Source organism: Phyllobates terribilis, unplaced genomic scaffold (assembly GCF_046119375.1).
Source record: "Phyllobates terribilis strain yellow unplaced genomic scaffold, ASM4611937v1 Scaffold_5__5_contigs__length_657084704, whole genome shotgun sequence".
NCBI classification, from domain to species: Eukaryota; Metazoa; Chordata; class Amphibia; order Anura; family Dendrobatidae; genus Phyllobates; species Phyllobates terribilis.
Window position 1 is genome coordinate 450,783,472 of NW_027362765.1, and position 24,079 is coordinate 450,807,550.

Genomic DNA, 24,079 nt, shown 5'->3' on the forward strand with positions numbered 1-24,079 from the left:
TTCATGTCGCGGCTGATGGAGTCCCTCTGTAAGCAAATGCAGGTGCAACATCTGGTGGCCAGCCCGTATCACCCACAGACCAATGGCCTGTGTGAGCGGTTCAATGGCACCTTAAAGCAGATGCTTAAGATGTTGGTCGACTCCCACGGGAGAGACTGGGAGCGTTACCTCCCACACCTCCTATTTGCTTACCGGGAGGTTCCGCAGGCCTCAACGGGGTTCTCCCCCTTTGAGCTCCTGTACGGGCGACGGGTACGGGGCCCCCTGGCTCTGGTGAAGGAAGCATGGGAAGGGGATTTGGCCACCCCCGAGGTGTCGGTCATCGAGTATGTCGTGCGCCACCGGGACAGGATGATGGCCTTGGCAAAGCTGGTGCAGGACAATATGGCCCAGGCCGACCAGAAGCGGTGGTACGACCAGAATGCTTGTGAGAGGACCTACCAGGTGGGTCAAAAGGTGTGGGTACTGGTCCCCGTACCACAGAACAAGCTTCAGGCAGCCTGGGAAGGTCCCTACTTCGTGCACCAGAAACTCAACGCCGTCACCTATCTGGTCACCCTGGATCACGCCCGTGGAAGGAGGAAGGCCTTCCACGTGAACATGATGAAGGCTCATCATGAGCGGGAAGCGACTGCCCACCCAGTGTGCAACCTTCCCGAGGAAGGAGAGGTAGAAACCCTCCTGGATCTGCTCACCCAAGCCAAGGCGGGTGGGTCCATCGAGGATGTGGGGGTTGGCCACCAGCTCCCGGAGGACCAACGGTCCCAGCTGGGGACCACCCTGCACCCCTTCCGGGGGCTGTTCAGCAGCCTGCCCGGAAGGACTGAGATGGCTGTCCACGACGTGGACACTGGCGATCACCCGCCGATCCGGCGTTCAGCATATCGGGTCTCTTTCGAGGTGCAGGGAAACATGCGCCAAGAGATAGACGAGATGCTGAAGCTGGGGGTGATCCAGGCATCCAGCAGCGCGTGGGCCTCGCCTGTAGTCCTCGTACCAAAGAAGGACCGAACTACACGGTTCTGCGTGGACTACCGGGGGCTCAACGCTGTAACGGCCACCGATGCGTTCCCCATACCACGCATCGATGACCTGCTCGATCGGATGGCCGGGGCTAAGTACCTGACCATCATGGATCTGAGCCGGGGGTACTGGCAGATTCCTCTGACCCCCGCGGCAAGGGAACGCTCTGCCTTTATCACCCCTTTTGGACTGTACGAGTCCACAGTGATGCCATTCGGCATGAAGAATGCCCCTGCCACTTTTCAGCGGATGGTCAATACGCTGCTTGAGGGACTTGAAGGGTACGCGGCTGCGTACTTGGACGATATTGCAGTCTTCAGTCCCACTTGGGAGGATCACCTAGAGCACCTGCGGCAGGTGCTCGGTCGGATCCACCGGGCAGGCTTGACCATCAAGCCGGAAAAGTGCCAGCTGGGCATGAGTGAGGTCCTCTACCTGGGTCACCGGGTAGGCGGGGGGGTTCTGAAGCCAGAACCGGGGAAAGTGGATGCCATCGCATCCTGGCCCACTCCTAGGACCAAAAAGCAGGTGATGTCCTTCTTGGGGACCGCCGGGTACTATAGGAGGTTCGTCCCACACTATAGCACCCTGGCCAAGCCCCTGACGGACCTCACCAAGAAGAAGCTGCCCGTCGCAGTCGACTGGACAGTCGCCTGCGAGACAGCTTTCGGGGCACTCAAGGCCGCCCTAAGTAGCTCCCCTGTACTGCAAGCTGCCGACTTCGACCGGCCGTTTGTGGTACAGACCGACGCCAGTGACTTTGGCCTCGGTGCTGTGCTAAGTCAGGTCAACACGACAGGCCAGGAACATCCTGTCTTGTACCTGAGCAGGAAGCTACTGCCCCGGGAGGTGGCTTACTCCACGGTGGAAAAAGAATGCCTGGCAATTGTATGGGCCCTGCAGCGTCTGCAGCCCTACTTGTACGGGAGCCATTTCACCGTGGAGACGGACCACAACCCCCTCAGCTGGTTACACACGGTCTCTGGGTCGAATGGCAGGTTGCTACGCTGGAGCCTCGCTCTCCAGCAGTACCACTTCTCCATTCGCCACAGAAGAGGCCGTGACCACGGTAACGCTGACGGGTTATCCCGGCAAGGGGAGGGTGCAGAAGGACGCACGGGGGAACACAGGAATGTGCTACCCCCTCGCGCCCTCGTATAGGGGGAGGTGTGATGAACCTGTAGCCGCCATCTTGGTAATGGTAAATCATATCCAGGGATGGCCACACTTCAGCAGCCCCCACCCTTGGGACCTTCTGTTAAAACGTCAACTAGATATTTTCCCCCCATCCAGGCTCCTGTAAGATAAGAAGCCTACTTAACACTTGAATGCTAGGAGCTTCAAAGACTTCGAGAGGAAACACAGCCAGCAGGGGGGGGTGCTTCGTCTATCTGTACCTGACCATTTGTCCCATAGGACTAGTTTCTTTGTCTGTCACAAGCATGGAGGCATAAGATATAGAAACATGAAAAGTACACGCATGTTGCATGGGATGGGCCAATAAAAAAATATCACGGCGTCCCGGAGCCATTGCGCACACAAGCCTCCGCGGTAGACGTTTGTACGTGCTCTGGAAGCCAAGATATAGCGCGGAGCCATTCCTGAGGACCGTATGGTATCATAATTGATATCAAAGGGTCGGTTACGGCGGCCCGAATCCATGGGAACCCCTGGGGGTATCATGAGACCATCCCAGAAGAAGTTATTGGGTTCCATAGAATTTGGGCTTCTGATCGAAGTTAGACCTGAGGGTGGAGACTGAGCCAGCTGACCTCACCAGCAGTGGGCGGGACGGGGCAGGTAAGATAGCAGGACAGACAAGAGACAAGTCAGTCTTGACCCAAGAGTGGTGTGCTGAACATCTGAGCACCAGCTGAGGCCACCAAGGGGAGGAGCAGTTTGACCATGCGGTGGTAGGCCTCAGCCTGTAACAAAGAACCGTGCCTGCGATCGCAGAATCCTCTCCCTGCGTCACAAGAAAATCAAGAAACCGGTAACTGATATGCTGTGGTGATTCTGTGTGTTGTATTCCATTGTTGTATAGTTTAGCCTGACCTTATACCTGTGTATATTTAGTTGTATATCGTGTATCTAGTGTATTATTATAATCAATTACCTCAAGTAATTGTGGGCCTGCCTTTTATTCTGCATAACGAACGCACGTCCGTGTGAGCTCGGCTCAAGCCAAAAACGCTACCCAGGGTTGGTTCCTGACCCGATATAGGCCCATTCACGGACTGGGCGTATATCTAAAATAGGGACTGGTGGCAGCATACCAACTGGGGATTGGGGAAGGCTGGTAGTGACGGTCGGAGGTTCAGATATATATATTCCTGGCGCGGCCAAGGAAGATATATATACCGCCCTCACTACAGAGGGCCCCGATACCCAGTAGGTTACAGGACAGTCTCTCTGGCGACCGCTTATCCTAGGTGCAGTTCCTTGACTGACCTGAGGCTAAGAGGGCGCTAGCGAGTTGTGCTGTTTAGTGACGTTGAAGGGATAACACACTACCGTGTTCCCTGCGCTGGTTGCAGCTTCCTGGCACTACTTTCTCTAGGTGCAGTACCTTGACTGACCTGAGAGGTAAGGGGGCGCCAGAGAGCTGCACCCACCGGCCGGCTTTCATCACACTCCTAAAGATGAAGTTTATGTTTTTAGGGTGCAAATATGTGTGATTGCGGATTTGGTTAATTGCTTGTTCAACCACAGTGTTGCGTTTTCATGGGGGCACATAGTCTTCATGTTCTTGTGGTTTTTGATTCCAGTACTCCGCAAGGATGTGTGATCACTGTTAGATTAGCATGGTTCCCACCGCTCAGATCTTTACCAATTGCTAGATTGGGGTACCTATGTTCCTTGTTTTCCACTTGACAGCAAGACTGCACCCAGGAGGGGTTTTAATAGTGACAGGTCATCAGTGTGGCGATAAGTAATCTGTAACCTTAGCTATCTTGGATGTCATAGACTGGGCATGTGCAGACTTGCTGACCATTGATCTTCTCCTGGCCTTAGTCTTTTGGCCAGTGATGGACCAAGAGAAAATGGGAGATACAAGTCAATCATTGGGGGGTTTCACTTGTGAGCTATAGGACCCACACTGAACTAATAGTTAGCATTTATTCAATGGATAGGTGATATTTGTTTAGGCTGGAATACCCCTTTTGAGATGCATAGCTTTGTGGGCTTTGACCTGATAATGACCAAGCTCCTGCAATCTTTCAGGGTCAGGTTGGGTCTCTGGCTGTCAAACACAAACTGAGACCCCATAGACAAGACAGGCGATATGTACTGAATGGAGCATGGGCAATGTCTGTGGTTCTACTGGACTCGGCATCCAGATGACTACTGGGTGTCTGCGAGGCATAGCACAGATGCTGGGTCCTAGCAGGCCTAGATCAGCTCCACTAGTGACTTGTGACACTCTAGTGGGCTGGTCTCCTTTAGAAGCCCTAGTTATAATAGGAAAAATGTACTATAAAGAACTAAAATATGTACCCCAGAGATCTTTTATGATCTCTTAAGGGATAAGTTATGTAAAAAAAAATTATAATAATGAAATACCCATAAAACACAAAGGAAAAATAAAAATACACGTATTCACCTCACCACAAAAATAGGAAAAATATTCTAAGCCCTAACCCGAAGAATGGGTATTTGATGTGAAATGTGAATAGGAAAATAAAAACAAAAAAAAAAGATATCAAAAATTGCTTTTTTTCTTTTTTTTATATTTGCTGCAAAAAAAAAAATTTAAATCAAACAATAATATCCTGTATAAATTACTTAGTAATACTGATATACGCTAAAACGGCAACAACAATTATACCAAGGCTTCATGCATACTTGTCATTAAAAATAATTAAAAGATTATGGTTGGTGAAATGTGCAGATGGAAAACCAAAAAAAAATGGCTGGTCACGAATGGGTTTTCTCATAATCCTCATAAAGTGCTTGTAGAAAAAAGCAAGTTTGCAATTTAACTCTGTTCTCGTGAATTAAAGGATTTTTAATTGTATTCCTGGCCTAGGTCACCGGCTACCTTTTGCAGTTTCTCAGAAGTGGTCGGTTTCCTAGGCAAGGAGCGTAGCAAGCTCTTTTGCAAAAATAACTTGTAAGCGCTTCTCTGAAGCTGCACCCCTCCAATGCTGCAGAGGTAAAGCTTCCTCTGATTAACAGTGAACAGTTTGGATCAAACGATGTTGCCGGTCCAATTTGTCAGTTAATCATAAGCGCACTGCCCCCTGGCAAGTCTGGAGGCCACAAAGCATTCCTGAGGAACAACCTTTTAATACCTAGTCATTAAAGGGGTTTCCAAGCTTGGGGCCCAAATCTGCAGGAACTCTGTTACTGCAGACTTGTGGATCCTCACAGTGCTCGCTGTCCTAAGTCTCTCCCAGTATGTGATTTGTATACTTTCAGCCACATTCTGACTAGACGTGTCCAGCCTCGCTCAGTTCACTTGCATTGGACGACGCTGCACACGTCTAGTTGGCACGTGACTGCATGTATTCAAATCTCATACTTGCAGTCACGTGCCAGTCACTGCCAACATCTTTGAATCATCACAGCATGTATAGTGCACACTGTGAGGATTTACAAGTCTGCAGTCACATAGTCTTGTCTTGAGGATTGTCTTTTGTCTGAATACAGATTTTTATTTCCTATCCACACGTAGCAGACGAAAATCTGTGCGTTTCATATTTGCAGCATGTCTTTAATGATGCAATAGGTTTCTAGACCTGCCTGTATAGGTGATTATTTTAGTCCTCATATTGTCGTATTTTTCTGTTTCTAACTTACCTGCTATAATAATATCATGTTACTTCTCCTTTAAGCCTGTTACCTGTTCCAACCTATAAATCCACTTTATGGGACAAGCAACCAGCATTAACATTAACACAGCAACATCTTTACTGAAGCACCATCTGTCACCTCCTACATCCATCCGCCTCCATAGTGGCTGAGCTAGTATTGTTCAGTATAGATTAACGTTTAAAAACTCAGTACTTTGATTTAAAATAATCTTTGGCCAGTGATAAAGGGCAAGTTGTACCCTATGTGACCACGGCCATCACCCAGTAATGTAATGCACCCAGCTTTGTGATTATGCCTTATAAACCCTTTGTGATATTCCCAAGATTTAATGTGAAGCTGTAGTCTTTGGTGTTCTCCGTACTGTACTGACTGCACTTACTATGCTTCAACTGTTTTTATTTCCTACATGTCACATTTATTTTATGGGCTTTGTTCTAGAAACTGTGGACATAGGCATAATTTTTTTTCTTACTCCTTTTTTTCCACCATTATATTCCTGTACTACATTATAGTGCTTCACAGTAAAATATATAACTTCTGTGTGCAGGAGTTCTAAGTTTGCTTCTAGTTTTTAACTACTTTTGCACACATTGCATGGATGTTGCAGGCTCAGGAGCTGAGCCCACACAATCCACAGCCGGTGTCATGTATCTTATAGCTCTCACCGTGAGCAGGGATCAAAGCTTACTGGAGCAAGTAGAGAGTAGAGCTACCAGGATGGTGAGCGGACTGCGAACTATATCCTGCGAGGAACAGTTAAAGGATCTGGGAATGTTTAGCTTGCAAAAAAGAAAGCTAAGAGAAGACTTAATAGCTGTCTACAAATATCTGAAGGGATGTCACAGTGTCACAGAGGGATCATCATTCTCATTTGCACATGGAAACACAAGAAACAATGGAATGAAACTGAAAGGGAGAAGATACAGATAAGATATTAGAAGAAAATTTTTGACAGTGAGGGTGATCAATGAGTGGAACAGGCTGCCACGAGAGGTGGTGAGGTCTCCTTCAATGGAAGTCTTCAAACAGAGGCTGGACAGACATCTGTCTGAGATGGTTTAGTGAATCCTACATTGAGCAGGGGGTCGGACACTATGACCCTGGAGGTTCCTTCCAACTCTACCATTCCATGATTCTAACTCCAATGCTGGCTGTTTAATCCCTTAGATGCCACAGTCAATTGTTCTTCTAAGAAGTTTAACAGTGGGAGCAGACCTTCTGTTACACTATAAATGTCTCCAAAAAACACATTTCTAGGTTGCAAAAACGCTTGTGTCTGCATTGTGTTTTTGACTACTAGACCCTGCAAACAATGAAAAATAAAAGTAAACAAGTGAGTTATAAGTGCTCAAAAAATACCTTTTTAAAGAATAAAGCTCAGCCCACAAAAACAAGTCTTCATGTGGCTGCTTCAATGGGAAAAATATACAGTGGAATGTAAAAGTTTGGGCACCCCTGGTCAAAACTACTGTTATTGTAAAAATGATCTCTAAGAGGCCTAAAGTTGAAGATGAAACATTTCCTTTGTAATTTAGACAATACATTATATATGTGTATCTATGTATATATGTGTGTGTGTGTGTGTGTGTGTGTGTGTGTGTGTGTGTGTGTGTGTGTGTGTATATATATATATATATATATATCTATATATATAATCGTCTTATCCCGTCTGTCTGTCTGTCCTGGAAATCCCGCGTCGCTCATTGGTCCGGCAGCGGCCAATCAGCGCCGCAGGATTTCTGAAAAAAGATGGCGGCCGTTAGCGGCTCATCTGGCGGACGGAGGTCAGCGGCGATGCAGCGGGGAGATGAGCAGTGCTAGCAGCACAACTACCCCGACCGGCGCCGCTGACCTCCATGCGGCTAACGTCGGAAGATCAGTGGCTTGGCCCGCTGATCTCCCGACAGCAAGTGTGAACGGAGAACTGGGGAGCGGCGCCGCCGGTCGGGATGCTTCTGCTGCGAGCAGCCGCTCATCTCCCGGCTTCTTGCAGCAGAAGGAGGCGCACAGGCAGCGCCGCTCCCCGGTCCTCGCTAATACGGAGCCACACAAGCAGCGCCACTCCCAGGCCCACACTAATACGACGCTGATTGGTCACGGTGGCCGGCCGCGACCAATCAGCGAGATAGGCGGCAAATTTAAACGCCGCTCTGCTGATTGGTCGCGGCCGCCACCCGCGACCAATCACCGATATTGCCGCCAAATTTAAACACCGTTTTGCTGATTAGTCGCGGTTGCCGGCCACGACCAATCAACGATTTTGGCGCCAAATTTAAACAACGTTCTGATTGCGCCCGGTCGGCCGCATACATATTCTAGAATACCCGATGCATTAGAATCGGGCCACCATCTAGTGTGTATGTGTGTGTGTGTGTATATATATATATATATATATATATATGTGTGTGTATATATGTATATGTATTTTGTCTGAAATGCAAAGGAAATGTTTCATCTTTAACTATACGTATGTGTATGTACAGTACAGATCAAAAGTTTGGACACACCTTCTCATTTAAAGATTTTTCTGTATTTTCGTGACTATGAAAATTGTACATTCACACTGAAGGCATCAAAACTATGAATTAACACATGTGGAATTATATACTTAACAAAAAAGTATGAAACAACTGAAAATATGTCTTATATTCTAGGTTCTTCAAAGTAGCCACCTTTTGCTTTGATGACTGCTTTGCACAGTCTTGGCATTCTCTTGATGAGCTTCAAGAGGTAGTCACCGGAAATGGTCTTTTGAAAGCATAAGAAAAGCAGACCTGCCAAGTAGCATTGTTCTCGTATTTTACAAATGTCCTTTTTCTTTTGTAGGATGGAATGAACTGGGTCTGCAAAAATGTTAATGCAAAGAAGAAATAATGAACTGTAAACCAACTTTCTATTCACCTGCGAAGGACTCGGAGGTCAAAGCTCATCTTTTTGCACCAATTCCCGATTAATACAGAAATAAACACTATACGCTGGCCAGGAGTAGATCATTTCAAACAAAGCATGTCTACACTGTTTTAGCCTTCCTGCCGTGAATTTAATCTTTTCAATGAAAGTCATGTATCTTTAAACTCCAGTGTAACTGAGCATCTACAGTAGGTGTAGAAAAGAGTCTTTGTTAAATGCCTATTGTACCGCACATTGGCATCAGTAGGTGATGTAGGAACGTTTTTAAATAGTAGCTGCTCTGTATTAATGCCCAGGTGGCCTCTCTTCACTAAACACCGCTGGAGTGCGAGGGACAGGATGGAAATGCGAGTTCTGCTTCTTAGATCTGCCACCAATTGCATTCAGATCAGGCTTAGCCTAAAAGAGACATTTTAGTAGCCACAACTGTATGTAATCCCAAGGATGTGCATTTATTGACTGTCACAAGTTTTCTTCGCTTTCCTTATCTCCATGCTTTCCACTGATTAAGAACAATACTTGGAGTAGACTTGGAGCAAGTAGCAACTACTTAAGTATCTGTTCAGATTCTACATTCTGTTCCTTCACAATAATGACAGACTTGGATTACCTATTGATTAGTTTTTATTTGCAAATTTCTTTATTTTCTCCAAAGTTTTTAGCCGCCAGTAAAGAGGTCTGTTGATCATAATTTGACAAATCCAAAAACAGAAAAAAAAAATATGCTAACAGTCTTCAAGTAGTAAATTATCGCAATGGGTCTTGGCAAAAAAAATTAATCATGGTAGCCCTTCTATAGTGCTACAATGCCTTGGGTCACATAGATGTATCCATAAATAAGACTATATAGGGTATCACTCTTTTTTTTATCTAATTGATAATTTCATCTCCCTGTTCCAGTGCATTTACAAATGAAGCAACTCTGCAAACATCTGAAATAAAATTCTAGTGCTGCAAAGGAGGCCTGTATTTCCATGGTAACAGACTACAAAGAAACCTCTGTGTAGTCTGATACTAGAGCTAAACTCTCTGTGATCTGCCGCCTGCTTATTTATAACCTACTAAGTGTGATTAGTTCATGGATATTTCATTAGGACTATTTGCAAAATTGTATTTTTTTTTTTATTTCAGATCCTTTTAAAGGAAGTTATTCAAAGTAAGGTCTATATAGAAAAACACCCCAGATCTCCTGGAGAAATGGGATATTGGATTTAACTTTAAAGCACCACTTCAGTTGTGTTTTTTTTGTTATTAATAGCACTGGAGTGGTGCTTCCAACCTAAGGTCCCTGCCCTTACTTTCATTCTTATACACCACCGTCTTCACCTTTTTTTTTCGGCGCCGCTCTGGTCCTGCAGTGTCATCTTATGACCTCAACTTCTGACTGGCCGGAAGTTAGAAGTAACAGTCACAAGTGCTTAATGCAAGTTTGAGAGCCAGAACGAAGCTCTGATAGACTTGCTTTGAGAAGTGACCTCCTGCTCCCTCCAACAAACACTGGAGCGATCCATCAGGTCACAAATTGCTGGAGACAGATGGGAGCGGCGCTGATTGAAGGTGAAGACTGTGGCAGGTGAGTATAATACTCGGGTCAGGGACTTTAGATTATAAGCACCGCTCCAGCGCTGAAATAAAAAAAAAAACACTGGAGCGGTGACTTACTGGTTACAAGACTCTGATGATTAATGGCATTGCCCAAGCTTGGGGCTCAAGTCTGTGGTCACTCTTTGTCTGCAGACTTGTGAATCTACACAGTGCGCACAGGGAATGGGTAGTCATGTGATTTGCATCCATCAGGCCACATTCCAACTAGACATGTCCTGCCTAGCTCAATTTACTTGTATTGAAAGAGGCCACGCATGTCTAGTTGGCATGTGACTGCATGTATGCAAATGGCATACTTGCAGACACTCGCCTGCCAGCTTTCAGCATCGGCATCGGGGAATCTTCACAGTGCCCACTGTGGGGATTCACAAGTCTGTAGTCACATGGAGAGACTGCAGACTTGAGCCCCAAATCTGGACAACCCCTTTAATGGAGTTGTGTAGAAACTCTTATTTCTGAGAGCCATGCATGGCAACAGTGAAATGCCCAGCCTGTATCATTGCATGCAAACTATTAAATGGAAAAAAAAAAAAAATGTTTTCTCCTCTAACGCTTGCCTCTGTCCTCCCAATTGTGGAACAGCATCTCTAAATGCAGAAATGGCAACTAGTGTTGAGCGAGTATGTTCTGTCCGAGTATGCTCGGCCGAGCTCCGAGTATTTACAGCGGCTCGTTGATATGGTTGAATCTCTCCCGTGTGCTTGATTTGCAACTGTTTGGCAGCTTTATTACATGTGACGAATGTGTAAGAAATAGACATTCCTCACATGTAATAAAACTGTCAAACAGTTGCAAATCATGCACACGGAGCGATTCAACCATATCAACGAGCCGCTGTAAATACTCGGAGCTTGCCCGAGCATACTCGCCGAAAAGGTTAATAGAACATACTCGCTCAACACTAATGGCAACCCATCCCTTCAGGCATTCCTCATAACATTTTCTACGTTTGACCAAAGTTTTTTTGCAGTACTAGAAGTTGATTCAAAAGTTAAATAATGTAAAAATTATAAAACACAGCAAGAAATGTGTAATAGAGAGGATGTCACACGATCATATGGAAACATGGTCAAAGCTAAGTGCAGATGGGTCTGACGTCACTAATTCTAGGAGTTGTGCAAGTTTCATTAGTACTATTTTTAGTACTTTCTAGTAGGTTTTAGATCTATTGGGCCATCGTATTTTGGCAGATGAATGCACTTTGACCAGCTCTTGGGATAGTGACAGATTTACACAAACCCGCTCACATGTAGTAAATCTTCTCTCTTCTACACCTTTCACTGCCCTTCTTCATACCTAGTTGGTACAATGCAATGATGCACATTCTAATTGCTGCAGTTTTTTTTTTTTTTTTTTTTTATAGAGTATACTGTATAGTAATCACATTAAGTGTTGGATCTATCTAGTAGGAGGCAATTTACATATTTATTGTGTTTCTTTTGTGTGCTGAGAAAGGGACAGTTTTTGTTGAAATCAAGACAATTCCAATATGCACGTTTTGTGTATGTTACCATTTACATGGAATAAATTTACAATATATTACAGCTTGTTGTCGTTTGTTGATTTATTTAAGAAAGCCCTAAAAAAGGACTGATTCCCACCAATGTCTCATATCCTGGACACTGTTAACCTGTGTTGCATGAGCTGTGCTCTGTGGAATAGCAGCGGTCTCCTTGTTTTATGAGCTTTCCACCATTGTGTCTAAAACCAAATATTCATTACAGATCGAATAAAGATCCCTGTATAGGGCAGTAACCATGCTCAAACCAATAGTTAGAGATAAGATGCTTACTTATCATTTAGGCCATGGCCCCACTATCAATATTTATTCAGGAGTGGGAGCCAAAACCAGGTGAGGAACAATCGGAGAAAAGGTATAATAAATGCAGAATTGGTGACTTGTTTCTATCACTCACTCCTGGTTTGGCTCTCACTACTGAGAAAAAATACTGATAGTGGGGCCGTGGCCTTAAGCTGAGCCACTTGGATCGGTCTTTGAAAATCATCAAAGGTGCAGAATAGGAAAACTAGCTGCCTAAAGAACTGTATATTGATGGAGGAGGTAACTGGAGCACTAGGAAGCAGTCTTCAGAATAATGGCTTTTATTTGTGTTACGCCTTGTAGTACGTTCTTCTTTTAGATGAAGGGTGGATTGAGTTGCCCATCGTGGTTGAATGGAGAACCTTCTGATTCATTTTTTTCCCTCAATCACATTAACTTTTTGATGATATTCTAATTTAGTGAGATGCACCTGTATTTAAAGGCTCATTCAGATGTCCATGCACATCGGTCCGGGATCAGACCCGTAATGTACGGACTGGCCATGGGTCTCCCGACCCGAGTGTGACGGCTTCATGTATCTCTATAAGGCATGCCCTCTCAGGTCGGATCTCGGACCAATTTGCACAGACGTCTGAATGAGCTTTAACTGTTGCATCCTCTATATACAGATCTAGCCGCAGCTGTGAAACATCACTGATGCATCTTTAGAACAAACATCTCAGAATATATAATCCCTCCTTCCGTTAACTCCAGCCCTTCATTTGTAGATAATTGCCTTTTTTCTATATGACACTGTCTCACAGTTGAGGAATTCATGTCTGCTCAAAACAAACCTAACACTAAATCAGTTTAATCTGTAGGATCTATGGCTTTCAAAGCATGACATACTCTTGCGTATTTTGAAGCATATGATAACATGTTGTTTCACTAAGATTCCTCCCTTCATGGTAGCCACATAGGAATAATAGACTGGTGGGGCCTTCCTCTACATTCCCTACAGATATTTTCACTGTAGAACAAATAAAACCTACCTAGATTTGTTCAGATGTGACCTGCTGCTTTCAACTCTATTCCTTGTGTGCATGCGAGCAGTTGTGTGGTATTTAAAGAGGACCTGCCATTTCTCTGACAAGTTCTGTGTTGTTAGGTATCTGCATTGACTAGTTTGCAGAAAAAATAAAAACTATGCATCAAACGTATGTGGTGCAGCAGCTCCAGGACCCTCACATTTCATAAAAGGGGTTGTCCAGTCAAATGGTATTAATGATCCTATTCTTAGCATAGATAATCAATATCAACACTTGGGGCACCACCAGCGATCAGCTGTTATCTCCAGTGGGATGTAAACCGTGAAAAGAGCCGAACAGTATGGCTTCATTCACTGAGCTTTTGTGGCCACTGCAGAAAACTTCAGCTCCGGTCCTATTCTCTTGACATCTTGAAAGCCATGTAGGAAGTGCATCTCGCATGTGACCTGTGGCTCAAATCAAAGTTATAAAATAGTGTAGTGAAAACAAGTCAGAAAAATGTATTGGCCACGCAACTTGTAAAAGATTTGCTATTGTGCATCCAGAGTTGCTTCGTAAGCCTAGCCATCGCCTGCCCATTCGGGGCTTTGGAATCCATGTGGATCCTAAATACACGTGTTCATTAGCTGTAAAGGCATGTTTTTTATTGTTCATTTGCTTCCTAAATGAGAAGTTAAAGGGGTTTTTCCACAGAAAAAAGTTAATTTTAATCAACATTTTAATCAATACATCTTGTAATAATAATAAGTTCCACAATTGGATGTGTTTAAATAAAATGTTCCTGTGCTGAAATAATCTTATAAATGTGCCCCTGCTGTGTACTGTGTAATGACTGTGTCTGACCATACAGGGACATGGTCTGATCATACCACATCTCCTGGGCAGGAGAGAAGGCAAAAGAGTATACAGACAGGACAGCATGAGATTACAAATTATTCTTTCAGGTAAAACATTGCTTAAAAACAAAGAGTGAAATGTTTTGTCTCACAAAAAGAATCTTTTGCGATCCCGTGCTGTCCTGTCTGTATACTCTTTTGCTTCCTCCCCTGCCCAGGAGCTGTGGTATGATCAGACCATGTTCCTGTACGGTCAGACACAGCCATTACACAGTACACAGCAGGGGCACATTTATAAGATTATCTCAGCACAGGAACAGGTTTTTTTTAAACACATCCTATTGTGGAACTTATTGCAATAAAAATATGTATTGATTAAAATGTGCTTTGTTTGAAGGAAAAAAAAATAAATTTGGGGAAATTTTATTAACTAAAGTGTGTAAAGTTTGTAATGTGCAAATATTTTTTTCCACATCAAAGGTGTCAATAGCTTTTAACTGTGTAGATACAGTTAGGTCCATATATATTTGGACAGAGACAACATTTTTCTAATTTTGGTTCTATACATCAGTGGTCCCCAACCTTTTTTGCACCAGGGACCGGCTTGAAGCAAGATCATTTTTCCATGGCCCAGCAAGGAGGGGGTGGGGTGGGCGGGGCTTTGGTCATATGGGGGCGGGGTAATGGAGGGATTTGGAGTTTAGTGCATACTTATCATATAGTGTAGACCAGGTCCCCGCCAGGAGCCCCACATAATGTGCTGTGCCAGGAGCCGCATCACTGAGGCCCCATCACGCCCTGCAGCAGGACAGGGCAGCTGTCCTGACAGCTGCTGTTCAGCTGCATTTACTTCATCCCAGGGGCGGACACAGACTGTAGTGGGCCCCTGTGCAAGAAATTTTTGGGGGCCCCCCCGCCCTTCATAAGGCAACAAAGTTATGTAAACATAACCCCCCATGTGCATCTCTCACCCCCCCATGTGCAGCTCACCCCCGTGCATCTCTCATCCCCCTCCGTGCATCTCTCATCCCCCTCCGTTCATCTCTCATCCACCCCCCGTTCATCTCTCATCCACCCCCCGTGCATCTCTCATCCCCTCCGTGCATCTCTCATCCCCCCCTGTGCATCTCTCATCCACCCCCCGTGCATCTCTCACCCCCCCGTGCATCTCTCATCTCTCCCCTCCCTCCCATGTGCATCTCTCATCTCTCCCCTCCCCCCATGTGCATCTCTCATCTCTCCCCTCCCCCCATGTGCATCTCTCATCTCTCCCCTCCCCCCATGTGGATCTCTCATCTCTCCCCTCCCCCATGTGCATCTCTCATCTCTCCCCTCCCCCCCATGTGGATCTCTCATCTCTCCCCTCCCCCATGTGCATCTCTCATCTCTCCCCTCCCCCATGTGCATCTCTCATCTCTCCCCTCCCCCCTCCCCCCATGTGCATCTCCCATTCCCCCCACTCCTAGTTAATTGTATTTAAAAAAAAATAAAACTTGTTATACTTACCCCCATGCGATCCCTGCAGAATCCTGGCGCTCGTCCAAATCGCTGACACCAGGTTCTCCTGACTTCCGGCCATGTGACGGCGCCGTCACATGACCGGATGTCAGGGGAATCATGAAGGTGCTGCCGCAGCAGCGCAGCGCTAAGATGTCCCGGACCCGGCGCTTAGCATGCGGCCGGGGGCCCCATGAGGAGAGAGACGCACAAGAGGGGGGCTCCGAGGGGGCTCCTACCGGCCGGGCCCCATACTGGAGTCAGGGCAGTCATGCCCTGATGGCGGCCCTGCTGGAGGCTGGAGGGGCCCCCTCTCCCCGCGGACTGGCTGAAAAACCCCAACGGCCCGGTCCTGGTCCGCGGACCGGCGGTTGGGGACCTCTGCTATACATTACCACAATGAATTTTAAACAAAACAATTCAGATGCAGTTGAAGTTCAGACTTTCAGCTTTCATTTGAGGGTATCCACATTAAAATTGGATGAAGGGTTTCGGAGTTTCAGCTCCTTAACATGTGCCACCCTGTTTTTAAAGGGACCAAAAGTACTTGGACAGATTAAATAATTGTAAATAAAATGTTCATTTCTAGTACTTGGTTGAAAACCCTTTGTTGGTACAGCTTATGATCCAAAGCATACCACATCATCTGTAAAACACGGCGGAGGCAGTGTGATGGCTTGGGCATGCATGGCTGCCAGTGGCACTGGGTCACTAGTGTTTATTGATGATGTGACACAGGACAGAAGCAGCCGAATGAATTCTGATGTATTCAGAGCCATACTGTGTGCTCAGATCCAGCCAAATGCAGCCAAACTGATTAGTCGTCGTTTCATACTACAGATGGACAATGACCCAAAACATAAAGCCAAAGCAACCCAGGAGTTTATTCAAGCAAAGAAGTGGAATATTCTTGAATGGCCAAGTCAGTCACCTGATCTCAACCCAATTGAGCATGCATTTCACTTGTTAAAGACTAAACTTCAGACAGAAAGGCCCACAAACAAACAGCAACTGAAAACCACCGCAGTGAAAGCCTGGCAGAGCATCAAAAAGGAGGAAACACAGCGTCTGGTGATGTCCATGAGTTCAAGACTTCAGGCAGTCATTGCCAACAAAGGGTTTTCAACCAAGTACTAGAAATGAACATTTTATTTACAATTATTTAATCTGTCCAAGTACTTTTGGTCCCTTTAAAAACAGGGTGGCACATGTTAAGGAGCTGAAACTCCGAAACCCTTCATCCAATTTTAATGTGGATACCCTCAAATGAAAGCTGAAAGTCTGAACTTCAACTGCATCTGAATTGTTTTGTTTAAAATTCATTGTGGTAATGTCTAGAACCAAAATTAGAAAAATGTTGTCTCTGTCCAAATATATATGGACCTAACTGTATTTTAAACCACTCAACATCAAAGAAAAATCTTAAAATATACAAGTGTACGTAAAGACAGAAATATATTAGAGATTAAAAAAATCATCTATTGAGCTCAAAGATGTAAATCAGATGGTTTTTCAGGATTGTGTGCCTGTTAAAAAAAAACTAAGGAAAGTGCATGTGCATAAATTATAATTTACAGTTAATGCTCTTCATTAATCTCACATTCTAGACTGCTGAAAGCTGATTCTTGATGAGAAGTTATAGTTGCATCACATTACAATCAGTGATCCTTATTGTTATAACTACTATATGATACACTATGGGTTGGTATTTGCTGTTTTATATATATATATATATATATATATATATATATATATATATATATATATATACTGCTCAAAAAAATAAAGGGATCACTCAAATAACACATCCTAGATCTGAATGAATGAAATATTCTCATTGAATACTTTGTTCTGTACAAAGTTGAATGTGCTGACAACACAATCACACAAAAATCATCAATGGAAATCAAATTTATTAACCAATGGAGGCCTGAATTTGGAGTCACCCCCAAAATTAAAGTGGAAAAACACACTACAGGCTGATCCAACTTTGATGTAATGTTCTTAAAACCAGTCATAATGAGGCTCAGTATTGTGTGTGGCCTCCACGTGGCTTTATGACCTCCCTACAACGCCTGGGCATGCTACTGATGAGGTTGCGGATGGTCTCCTGTGAGATCTCCTTCCAGACCTGGACTAAAGCATCCGCCAACTCCTGGACAGTCTGTGGTGCAACGTGACGTTGGGGGATAGAGCGAGACATGATGTCCCAGATGTGCTCAATCGGATTCAGGTCAGGGGAACGGGCGGGCCAGTCCATAGATTCAATGCCTTCATCTTGCAGGAACTGCTGACACACTCCAGCCACATGAGGTCTGGCATTGTCCTGCATTAGGAGGAACCCAGGGCCAACCGCACCAGCATATGGTCTCACAAGGGGTCTGAGGATCTCATCTCGGTACCTAATGGCAGTCAGGCTACCTCTGGCGAGCACATGGAGGGCTGTTCGGCCCTCCAAAGAAATGCCACCCCACACCATTATTGACCCACTGCCAAATCAGTCATGCTGAAGGATGTTGCAGGTAGCAGATCGCTCTCCACGGCGTCTCCAGACTCTGTCACGTCTGTCACATGTGCTCAGTGTGAACCTGCTTTCATCTGTGAAGAGCACAGGGCGCCAGTGGCGACTTTGCCAATCCTGGTGTTCTGTGGCAAATGCCAAGTGACCTGCACGGTGTTGGGCTGTGAGCACAACCCCCATCTGTGGACTTCGGGCCCTCATACCACCCTCATAGAGTCGGTTTCTAACCGTTTGTGCAGACACATGCACATTTGTGGCCTGCTGGAGGTCATTTTGCAGGGCTCTGGCAGTGCTCCTCCTGTTCCTCCTTGCACAAAGGTGGAGGTAGCGGTCCTGCTGCTGGGTTGTTGCCCTCCTATGGCCCCCTCCACGTCTCCTGGTGTACTGGCCTGTCTCCTGGTAGCACCTCCAGCCTCTGGACACTACGCTGACAGACACAGCAAACCTTCTTGCCACAGCTCGCATTGATGTGCCATCCTGGATGAGCTGCACTACCTGAGCAACTTCTGTGGGTTGTAGAGTCCATCTCATACTACCACGAGTGTGAAAGCACAACCAACATTCAAAAGTGACCAAAACATCAGCCAGAAAGCATTGGTACTGAGATGTGGTCTGTGGTCCCTACCTGCAAAACCACTCATTTATTGAGGGTGTCTTGATAATTGCCAATAATTTCCATCTATTGTCTATTCCATTTGCACAACAGCATGTGAAATTGATTGTCAATCAGTGTTGCTTCCTAAGTGGACAGTTTGATTTCACAGAAGTTTGATTCACTTGGAGTTATATTCTTTTGTTTAAGTGTTCCATTTATTTTTTTGAGCAGTGTATGTATATATATATATATATATATATCTACAGTACAGACCAAAAGTTTGGACACACCTTCTCATTTAAGGATTTTTCTGTATTTTCATGACTATGAAAATTGTACATTCACACTGAAGGCATCAAAACTATGAATTAACACGTGGAATTGTATAGTTAACAAAAAAGTGTGAAACAACTGAAAATATGTCTTATATTCTAGGTTCTTCAAAGTAGCCACCTTTTGCTTTGATGACTGCTTTGCACACTCTTGGCATTCTCTTGATGAGCTTCAAGAGGTAGTGACCGGAAATGGTCTTCCAACAATCTTGAAGGAGTTCCCAGAGATGCTTAGCACTTGTTGGCCCTTTTGCCTTCACTCTGTGGTCCAGCTCACCCCAAACCATCTCGATTGGGTTCAGGTCTAGTGACTGTGGAGGCCAGGTCATCTGGCGTAGCACCCGATCACTCTCCTTCTTGGTCAAATAGCCCTTACACAGCCTGGAGGTGTGTTTGGGGTCATTGTCCTGTTGAAAAATAAATGATGGTCCAACTAAACGCAAACCGGATGGAATAGCATGCCGCTGCAAGATGCTGTGGTAGCTTTGCTGGTTCAGTATACCTTCAATTTTGAAGAAATCTCCAACAGTGTCACCAGCAAAGCACCCCCACACCATCACACCTCCTCCTCCATGCTTCACGGTGGGAACCAGGCATGTAGAGTCCATCCGTTCACCTTTTCTGCGTCGCACAAAGACTCGGTGGTTGGAACCAAAGATCTCAAATTTGGACTCATCAGACCAAAGCACAGATTTCCACTGGTCTAATGTCCATTCCTTGTGTTCTTTAGCCCAAACAAGTCTCTTCTGTTTGTTGCCTGTCCTTAGCAGTGGTTTCCTAGCAGCTATTTTACCATGAAGGCCTGCTGCACAAAGTCTCCTCTTAACAGTTGTTGAAGAGATGTGTCTGCTGCTAGAACTCTGTGTGGCATTGACCTGGTCTCTAATTTGAGCTGCTGTTAACCTGCGATTTCTGAGGCTGGTGACTCGGATAAACTTATCCTCAGAAGCAGAGGCGACTCTTGGTCTTCCTTTCCTGGGTCGGTCCTCATGTGAGCCAGTTTCTTTGTAGCGCTTGATGGTTTTTGCAACTGCACTTGGGGACACTTTCAAAGTTTTCCCAATTTTTCGGACTGACTGACCTTCATTTCTTAAAGTAATGATGGCCACTCGTTTTTCTTTACTTAGCTGCTTTTTTCTTGCCATAATACAAATTCTAACAGTCTATTCAGTAGGACTATCAGCTGTGTATCCACCTGACTTCTGCACAACACAACTGATGGTCCCAACCCCATTTATAAGGCAAGAAATCCCGCTTATTAAACCTGACAGGGCATACTGTGAAGTGAAAACCATTTCCGGTGACTACCTCTTGTAGCTCATCAAGAGAATGCCAAGAGTGTGCAAAGCAGTCATCAAAGCAAAAGGTGGCTACTTTGAAGAACCTAGAATATAAGACATATTTTCAGTTGTTTCACACTTTTTTGTTAACTATATAATTCCACATGTGTTAATTCATAGTTTTGATGCCTTCAGTGTGAATGTACAATTTTCATAGTCATGAAAATACAGAAAAATCTTTAAATGAGAAGGTGTGTCCAAACTTTTGGGCTGTACTGTATATATATATATATATATATAAAGAATATCACTGTTCCACTGTAATCTGTTACTAGATATAGGCACCAGTGATAACTATTTACTGGAATGACATCACGCTACAAATTAATGACCATCAACTGTACCTATTACCCTGGTAGTTATATTAGTTACATTCATAATAGATTTCAACATACCCAATCTTTTTGTTCTTGTGGTAGATAAGCTTCTGCCAGAGTTAGGGTTTGTGCGCACGATTAGTATTTGCTTGCAGAAATTTCTGCAGCGTTTCTGCAAGGTTCTGCACCTTTTGGCAGCAAAAACACTGCGGAAATTCCATAGCATTTTTTATGTTTTCATTCGTTTTTGATGTGTTTTTGCCTGCGTATTTGCCATGTGTTTTTTCCAATGCATTGTATAGGAAAAACACAGGCAAAAACGCAAAGGCTGCGTGCCCACTGTGCGTTTTTCAAGTGTTTTTGATGCGGAATTTCCGCAGCGTAAACGCTTGAAAAACACTTGGTAATCCGTGCCCCATGATCCCCAATGAAAATCCGCATGTTCTGTGCACATGCTGCGAAATTTTCCGCAGCATGTCCATTATTTGTGCGTTTCCACATGCGGATTTGAGGTCACAATGCATTTGAAAAACGCAAGTCAAATCCTCATGTAAAAACGCTGCAAAAATGCTTAAAAAACTCATGTAAAATCCGTAAGCGTTTTTACTGCCAAGAGCATGCAGAAACGCTGCAGAAATTTTCTGCTTCAATTCTGCATTGCGGGCACATAGCCAAAAAGAATGGACATGCTGCTTCTTTTAACGCACATGAAATTCTGTAAGGAAAAACCCTGATCATGTGCACAGATCTTGCAAAATCTCATAGAAAATGCTGGGATAAGTTTTGCAATGTGTTTTTGGGGCCAATTCCGCACGGATTTACCGCATCAAAAACGCATAAAAAAACGCCCTGTGTGCACACAGCCTTAAACTCCTAAACATGACTTGACTCAGTGCAGAGGCTGCTGTAACTACAGGACTTTATTAACTAGCAGATGTCTTCACACACAGCTTTGCTAAGATATTTAAATTATTTTAACTTACTCTGTCCCATATTGAAATGATAGGAAGTGTGCAGCCTGCAAATAAATAGAGATGCAAAACTTCATAGCTCACTCTTTATTTAAAGGATATATACCAGGGGTCCTCAAACTTTTTAAACAGGGGGCCAGTTCACGGTCCCTCAGACCATTAGAGGGCCGGAATATAGTTTTTAAAAAAAACTATGAACAAATTCCTATGCACACTGCACATATCTTATTTTGAAGTAAAAAAGCAATACTGGAACAAATACAATATTTAAAATGAAGAACAAGTAAAGTTAAATCAACCGGTATTTCAATAGGTAGGTAACTGTACCCAATAGGCAGCATAGGTCCTCAATAGGCAGGTAAATATCCCCAATAGGCAGCATAGGTCCCCAATAGGCAGGTAAATGTACCCAATAGGCAGCATAGGTCCTCAATGGGCAGATAAATGTCCCCAATAGGCAGCATAGGTCCCCAATAGGCAGGTAAATGTCCCCAATAGGCAGCATAGGTCCCCAATAGGCAGGTAAATATCCCCAATAGGCAGCATAGGTCCCCAATAGGCAGGTAAATGTCCCCAATAGGCAGCATAGGTCCCCAATAGGCAGGTAAATGTACCCAATAGGCAGCATAGGTCCTCAATGGGCAGATAAATGTCCCCAATAGGCAGCATAGGTCCTCAATGGGCAGGTAAATGTACCCAATAGGCAGCATAGGTCCCCAATAGGCAGGTAAATGTTCCCAATAGGCAGCATAGGTCCCCAATAGGCAGGTAAATGTCCCCAATAGGCAGCATAGGTCCCCAATAGGCAGGTAAATGTACCCAATAGGCAGCATAGGTCCCCAATAGGCATGTAAATGTTCCCAATAGGCAGGTAAATATCCCCAATAGGCAGCATAGGTCCTCAATGGGCAGGCAAATGTTCCCAATAGGCAGGCTGTTTCCCCCTTATAATGCCATATGCAGGCTGTTCCACCCCTTATGATGCCCCATGCAGGCTGTTCCCCCCTTATAATGCCCCATGCTGGATGCCACCCTCATATAATGCCCCATGCAGCATGTCACCACCCCCCATATAATGCCCCATGCAGCATGTCACCCCCCCATATTATGCCCCATGCAGCATGTCACCCCCCCATATTATGCCCCATGCAGCATGTCACCCCCCCATATTATGCCCCATGAAGCATGTCACCCCCCCCCCATATTATGCCCCATGCAGGATGTCCCCTTTCCCCCCATATAATGCCCCATGCAGGATGTCCCCTTTCCCCCCATATAATGCCCCATGCAGGATGTCCCTTTCCCCCCCATATAATGCCCCATGCAGGATGTCACCCCCCATATAATGCCCCATGCAGGATGTCACCCCCCATATAATGCCCCATGCAGGATATCACTCCCCTGTCTTTATAATTCTCCATGCAGCATGTCACCCCCCCATATAATGCCCCATGCAGCATGTCACCGTCCCATATAATGCCCCATGCAGCATGTCACCCCCCATATAATGCCCCATGCAGCATGTCACCTCCCATATAATGCCCCATGCAGCATGTCACCCCCCCATATAATGCCACATGCAGCATGTCACCCCCCATATAATGCCCCATGTGGGATGTCTTCCCCCATATCATGCCCCATGCAGGATGTCCCCTTTCCCCCCATATAATGCCCCATGCAGGATGTCCCTTTCCCCCCCATATAATGCCCCATGCAGGATGTCACCCCCCATATAATGCCCCATGCAGGATGTCACCCCCCATATAATGCCCCATGCAGGATATCACTCCCCTGTCTTTATAATTCCCCATGCAGCATGTCACCCCCCCATATAATGCCCCATGCAGCATGTCACCGTCCCATATAATGCCCCATGCAGCATGTCACCCCCCATATAATGCCCCATGCAGCATGTCACCTCCCATATAATGCCCCATGCAGCATGTCACCCCCCCATATAATGCCACATGCAGCATGTCACCCCCCATATAATGCCCCATGTGGGATGTCACCCCCCATATCATGCCCCATGCAGGATGTCACCCCCCCATATTATACCCCTTGCAGGATGTCACCCCCCATATAATGCCCCATGCAGGATGTCACCCCCCATATAATTCCCCATGCAGGATATCACTCCCCTGTCTTTATAATTCCCCATGCAGCATGTCACCCCCCATATAATGCCCCATGCAGCATGTCACCCCCCCATATAATGCCCCATGCTGCATGTCACCCCCCATATAATGCCCCATGCAGCATGTCACCCCCATATAATGCCCCATGCAGCATGTCACCCCCCCATATAATGCCCCATGCAGCATGTCACCCCCACATATAATGCCACATGCAGCATGTCACCCCCCCATATAATGCCCCATGCAGCATGTCACCCCCCCATATAAAGCCCCATGCAGCATGTCACCCCCCCATATAATGCCCCATGCAGCATGTCACCCCCCCATATAATGCCACATGCAGCATGTCACCCCCCCATATAATG

The 24,079-nt window shown here is 45.4% G+C and overlaps 1 protein-coding gene across 1 annotated transcript in view; it reads left to right on the plus strand.

Annotated features, from left to right (window-relative positions):
- The window catches only part of ARL3 (ARF like GTPase 3), a 69,210-nt gene extending 58,138 nt beyond the window's left edge, over positions 1-11,072 (plus strand). The window contains exon 6 of the mRNA XM_073685323.1: positions 8,668-11,072. Coding sequence (XP_073541424.1) covers positions 8,668-8,715 — 48 coding nt within the window. The 3' untranslated portion in view covers positions 8,716-11,072. The remainder of the gene's footprint in view (positions 1-8,667) is intronic.
- The last annotated feature ends 13,007 nt before the right edge of the window (positions 11,073-24,079 follow it).